Here is a 6,524-nt window from a genome sequence, read left to right on the forward strand (position 1 = left end):
GAGGCACCTCCCAGGCATTATATATAGCTCTTAGGTCTAGATTATTGGAACTAAAGGGATCAATTGCAATTGCACTAAAAGCTGCAGGATCTGGATCCACCACCTTAGTGTCCAGTATATTTATGTGCAGACTTTTACTGATTGCTGCAATATTCATTCAGTCTTTACAAAGCCAGGTTTTTCTGTACATGTTGTAGATTTCAGTTTTCCTAACCCCTCTCTGATAACAAGGATGTTCCTGTAATTGCAGTCACACTATCCTGAACACCAATGTCTAGATTGGATTACTGCAGTCACACACAATTCCCATTTTGAAGCCTGCTCGTAACCAAAGTAATGTTTATGGGTCCTCTGTACTGGATACTGAGTTACGATAGTCAAATATTGAAACTTTATGCTCACACGCACAACACTTTTTAAAAAAAATGTGTTCTGGTTTTCCAGGTTACTGTGGCAGCATGTTGATTGAGGATGAAGAAGCCCCAATTGGCCTGACACTGGACGACACCAAGCCAGATGGCTCTATCCCCGCGATCATGGGGTAAAACATAAATACAATCATGAGCCCCAGTTGATAGCTCATATGAGCCCTGAACGTTGGCTAGGCAACAAAGGAAAAGTGAAGAGGATAAGAGTAGATGAGTGTTTGATTATTTTAATTGCACATAAAGGGAGTGAGATACTATCAAAGGTTTGGTAACGTGAAGACATCAAGATATTTTGCTGTGGTTGGTTAAAATGTAATACACCAATGTGTTTGCTAAGAAGTCAACAGCTCTATATGTTTTGCATATTAAGTATGGTCAATTGAATTCCTGTATGGTAAATCCTTTGTAATTCTGTATTTGCATCATTGCAAGACAAAGAGTAATACAATAAAATACAATGTGAAGCATGTACAGCAAAGTCTCTACATCAGAGGCTAGCCATTCAAAATGAATTGAAGTTTGTTCCAAATGTGAGAATCCTATGTGTGCTTTTCTTCTTTCAGTTTTATTCTCGCTAGCAAGGCCAGAACATTGGCAAGTTTGACCAAAGAAGAAAGGTAAACAATAATAATCACATTTTTCTATTCCTAAAGTCCTCCCGTCTGATTTTATTTTGGTAGATGTCTTAAGAGCTCTCTCTCTCTCTCTATACACACTTTTGATAAACAGCAAGGGAGTATACTGCTTACACTTACTGGCCCCAATATTGTAGAATGAAAAAACATAAATTTCCCCTTGTGTGAAATGTACTGTATGTGGTCAAGTGACATGTCTGGCAATCCATTATACCTGTATACAGAGCAAGCAAGACTCATAACTCTGGTCACAAACAGGCCATGGCAGATCAAGAGTAATATGATAAGCAATAGTACACTGGCCCAAAACCACATAACCCTTAAAGGCCATTCTCCAGTAACACCCGGGAACTCTAAGTATACATGTTAATAAACATTAACCATTTCTTATTTAGGCTGAGCAGGATTTGTGAAATATACTCCAGAGTCCTTGGGTCCGAAGAAGCATTGCATGTAAGTTCTGAGTTTTCTGATGTGATTCATACTTGCTGAAACATTGTGATGAAGTCTTTATATAGTATTTTTATTTTTTTTTAACAATTAGTATAGGTGATCAAAAACACTAGATGGTGTACTGGTGATTTGATTTGTCATTCTTGTCTGTCAGTTTATGGAAAATTCATAGGATAAAATGATGAGTTTCAGTCATTGTTAACTGGTGAACTCTTGGTAACATGTGTGTGCACCCTTCTCCGTGTGCTCTCTCCAGCCTGTGCACTACGAGGAGAAGAACTGGTGCGAGGAGGAGTACTCTGGGGGCTGCTACACTGCATACTTCCCTCCAGGCATCATGACACAGTATGGAAAGTAAGTGAAGCCCGGATTCATGAATACTCTTCTTTAGTGAAATTAGAATTGAGCCCACAACTTTCTTTTTTTTTTATCATTGATTTTGTGTTCTATTGTAAATTGTTCATTTTCTTCGCTCTCATTCTTAGAGTCCTTCGGCAGCCTGTGGGCAAGCTGTACTTTGCTGGGACTGAGACATCCACTGAATGGAGTGGCTACATGGAGGGGGCAGTGCAGGCTGGGGAGAGAGCAGCCAGGGAGGTGAGGACACCACATGCTGTTATTACAACACCTGGGGGGGGAAACCACAAGAGGGTGTATAGCATGGCAGCTCTCTGTGCCAAACATAGAAATATCTCTCTGGCAGCTCTGGAAATCATATTGTATCTTACACAGCACCCTGTACTATATATTTAATATATAGCTAAACAAGACTAAGTAAACAGTTTAGCCCATTCACATGTCCCACCATTTCCATCTGATACAAGCCGGCTGATACAAACTCTGATGGCTGTACTACTCTAATATCAACGTCTAATTTTTGTTTTTGTCTAAAGATTTGAAATACAGACTGCATTGGGGGTTGTTTGTAAAATGGGCTAAAGACAAATAAAACTACAGTACAACTGAATGCTTCTTGAAGTCAACAATCAAAGTGGTCTCATTGGCTTTCATTCCCCCCCAGATTCTCTGTACTATGGGGCTGATCTCTGAAAGTGACATCTGGAAGCCTGAGCCGGAGTCAGTGGTAAGTTTATTTCCTTTGCTTTTGTCTTTTATCTTTGCATTGTAACTGCTAATTAACACATCCAACCTCTCTGGGAAAAGAAAATATAAAAAAGCCTGTCAAAGTAATGTTCAGTAACCAGAGACCAGGCACACCTCAAGCAAGTGTGTAGCTACAGAGCTCATCTCGCAGTCAGGGGTCAGAAACAAAAACGGCAATGCATCACACAACAATACTAATCACAAAGCCTCAACAGAAATATTATGCATGTTTCCTTTCAGGATGTACCAGCACGACCCTTCACCTCAACGTTTTGGGAGAGGAACTTGCCGTCCATCCCAGGCTTCTTGAAAGTGATTGGATGGTCTACGTTCCTGACCTCTGCCACAGCTGTGGGCCTTATGGCTTGCAAAAAGGGTTGCTTTACCCGAAGCTAAGTCAAAAAGACTTGGTTTAGAGGCTTCTACAAAATGTCTTTACCTTATGCCTTTTCTGTTTCTGTCACTCTCATGGTGTCCCCATTTTTTTCTCCTCCATAATGTATTGGGAACCAGGGAAATTTAAACTACTTTATTTTGTTTAAATCACAGCCTCACATTTTACCACATAATTGTTTTAAAGAAAACTTACTAGTATAATTTTGAAGATTGTTTCGTCATGTCTGTTAGATTGAACTTCACCTCAAGCCAACTGAGTCAGAAAACCATTCTTCCTTGTTTATTCAGTAGAAAGCAGGATCTAATTCGGACAACAGAATAAGGATAGATTCAAATTGCTGCTATCCATCTTGGAAAATGGGAAGATGCTAGATCTACAGTATTTACTGTTTTCCACAATCCCTGCATTGGCTTTGAGCTAATATTTAACATGGGATCAGATGCTGAAATGCCACTGTTGACAGTTTTGTCGAGTAATACTACTCTGACTAAGGATTTTTACTTCGGAAGAATACATTGATTCATACATTTGTTACAGTTGGACATTGTAACCCATGGGGGTTCGTAGATGGTGATTTTTTGTTTATTGAAGGTTTGGGAGTAAGCACTGCAGCTGCTTTCATATTCACACAAATATCCATTGTTATCACTTTAATTAATTTATAATGATTTTAATTGTATGGGGCCTCATTTTCCCATCACAAAAGTGTTGTTCCAAGCTAGCTTTCTGTCAAGGACTGTGTACCCAACAGTAGCTTGAATTAGGCCAGTGGTTCTCAGCTGTGGCTCTTTCAGATCCTTCCTGAACCTTTCTGAAGTACTTAATTGGACACACAGGTTCATTTTAAACAATTAAATGCCTTAATGGAACTAAGCTCTGGATTGTTTAATTCATTAATTAAGGAGATTTTTGGAATATTGGACTGGAGTGAAAAAGCCACAAATGAGTGCCACCAAATTACACCATTATAAATGTATTCCTTGAACACTCAAGATGCTTTCTGAAGTTTATCCTCTATTAATCTGCAGCTTAACATCATTGTCTGTTTGCCATTACGTAATTAAGTTAACTAATTAGGCTCAATGTGTAGAAAATAGAATATATATTTGGATGCTAAATAGATTGTGTCACTGTTCCAAAAATATATTGTCAGTTTTGTCTGTATCTGACCTTGTGCCTTACTCGAAGTGTGGTGTTATTACTGCTCAAGTGCCTCTGTGATTGTGACTGTATCAGTTTATTCTCCGTCACCTTTCTTTTCTCTTGTTAAGATGTGTCACTAGCACAGGGGTTAAGAAATACCTCCAATGGGTGGTCTGCCAGTACCTCATGCCCGTCTTCAGCAGTGTTTTAAGTTGATTCTTTGCGGCTCCTCTTCCTGGTCCCGCCTCTCTGCACAGTGGAGGAACTATTGGCGAGTTAACAGCTTTGATTGGATAATCCAAGGAGTTATGTCATTTTCTTAAAAGTTGCATCTTTTAAGCTGTCATCACCACTACATTTGGAGAAAAATAAAACACACAGAACATGTGCAAGGCAATGACAAACTGAGAAATTAGATGATCGGATTAAACAACTGAATCTGTGGAATTCGCCACCGTCTACCACACCCATGTGCTTAAGTTAAGTTTGTTGGCCCTGTCTACACCCTCCTTTTTAAGAGCATCTTGTAAAAAGTTAAACATGGATCCTAGAAAAGCAGTAAACCCCACTGAAAAGAATCAACTACTTGAAGGATTGTTTTTAACCCCTGTAGTGTTTTTGGAAGTTTTAAAATAGTCAACTGTGAATTTTTTGAAATACCAATAAAGAAAAATGAATGCACTAATGGATCAATGTTCTGTTCCATTGCTGTATCGTGCCAGTGAAATATCAGATTTGCAGTAGCCTCTGTACCATGTGCTATAATTCCACAGCACTCATTTGTATCGTCATGTTTACAGCTTTATTATTTTTATATATTAGTTGTTCCACTGCTTTAAAATGCTGAACAAGCATCTGACATCAGAGCTGCTGTGTGTATGTGTTGTTAAATTGTCTTTGGCTGGATTCTAGTGCTGTAGAACATATTACTAGTGTGTTTGGAGATCCTGTACAATTTGTTTTAAGAGCTAGTAATAAAATAAAGTAGCAATGACATAACTCACAGCTCAGTTGAACATATATGACATGCTTGTTGATTACAAATCTTTAATACAAGCTTTCCGCTCTCTCAGATTTTACTTCTCTAACAATTCCAAGTTCAGTTCTGAGGTAACATGTACCCCTGCATAATGTTACTAGGATCTGTATAGGTACAGAATTGTTTCTTCCACACTTCACAAACAGTACAATAACCACCACTTATGGAAATACCACAATCGTGTCAGTGTTGGTCCATATCTGGCTATTCCTACTGCTGACTGGTAGAATTGCTAAAATAATGTTTACAACAGATCCTGGCCAATAAACCAGCCAATATAGTAGTGTGGTGTGTGCACAATTTAATTGTTGTACAATGAGATTTTTGTTTTTATTAATGCATAATTCCTAAGGGATATACAGAAATGGAGAGATATAATATGAAAACAGAGTGCACACACGCAATGCCCCAGTTGTAAATTATTCCGCACCTGTAATTAACTCGCTCATTAGAGTAGAGGTGGAGGTTTTATAACCAGGTGTGTGCCATATTGAGGGAGGGGTAGGGGAGGGGGTTAATTGGCAGAAATGTTGTCTAAAGCCAAGAGGAAAATACTGCAAGTTTAAAAAATAAATAACTAAAATAAATACATTTATAAATAAAGCCCTGTATTAAATGAAGATGCCAGGGATGCTACACAGCGTACACACAGTAGCACCGTCACTTACCTGGATTTTTACAAAGAATCTGTGCAGTGGAAATAATGTTTAATGGAAATAAGAAGTAAACGTCACCTCTTCACCACTTTACTCACTGAAGCACCCTTGTTTCAAACAAGTATACAATTGCAAAAGATCAGACAGTACAATGGATGAAGGATAATCATTTCAGTCCAAACCACTTGCCAGTAAAGTTTATTCAATATAAAACTGTATGCAAAACAGTATGTACAATAAGGCATTGGTAAAAAAAAATCACAATTTCACAAATCTACACTAGAAACCTACACTGCATTAGGAAAGTAATATGTAAATCCATACATGCTTCTGCCCGCTGTGTCATTGCCCTGGTAAATTGTCATAATAGTTTAATCTATTAAAAAAAAAAATGATTATAACTCAACCAACCAGTTATCCAACTGCAAAAAATACAACAAACAATAAAAAGGGCTTAATAATACTTGATGCAGAAGCAAAACAGGTATTCCCTGAATGTATGAAGTACGGGTGGGGGTGGGGTGGGAGTGAAGTACAAATACAAATCTGTACACAAACAAGATCCCCAAAAATTCTGTACTATATATATTTTGGCATGGCAATTTCAGTGAAGCAGCAGTCTGGGGCCTTGTTTTACAACAAATATGATCAATAATATAATTAGACAAT

The 6,524-nt window shown here is 38.2% G+C and overlaps 1 protein-coding gene across 1 annotated transcript in view; it reads left to right on the forward strand.

Moving 5' to 3' along the window:
* mao (monoamine oxidase) overlaps positions 1-5,154 on the forward strand; it is a 46,450-nt gene extending 41,296 nt beyond the window's left edge. Inside the window, exons 9-15 of the mRNA XM_041259054.1 lie at positions 445-541; positions 992-1,045; positions 1,459-1,516; positions 1,773-1,870; positions 2,002-2,113; positions 2,538-2,600; positions 2,861-5,154. Coding sequence (XP_041114988.1) covers positions 445-541; positions 992-1,045; positions 1,459-1,516; positions 1,773-1,870; positions 2,002-2,113; positions 2,538-2,600; positions 2,861-3,016 — 638 coding nt within the window. The 3' untranslated portion in view covers positions 3,017-5,154. The remainder of the gene's footprint in view (positions 1-444; positions 542-991; positions 1,046-1,458; positions 1,517-1,772; positions 1,871-2,001; positions 2,114-2,537; positions 2,601-2,860) is intronic.
* The last annotated feature ends 1,370 nt before the right edge of the window (positions 5,155-6,524 follow it).

Source organism: Polyodon spathula, chromosome 9 (genome assembly GCF_017654505.1).
Source record: "Polyodon spathula isolate WHYD16114869_AA chromosome 9, ASM1765450v1, whole genome shotgun sequence".
Classification (NCBI taxonomy): domain Eukaryota; kingdom Metazoa; phylum Chordata; class Actinopteri; order Acipenseriformes; family Polyodontidae; genus Polyodon; species Polyodon spathula.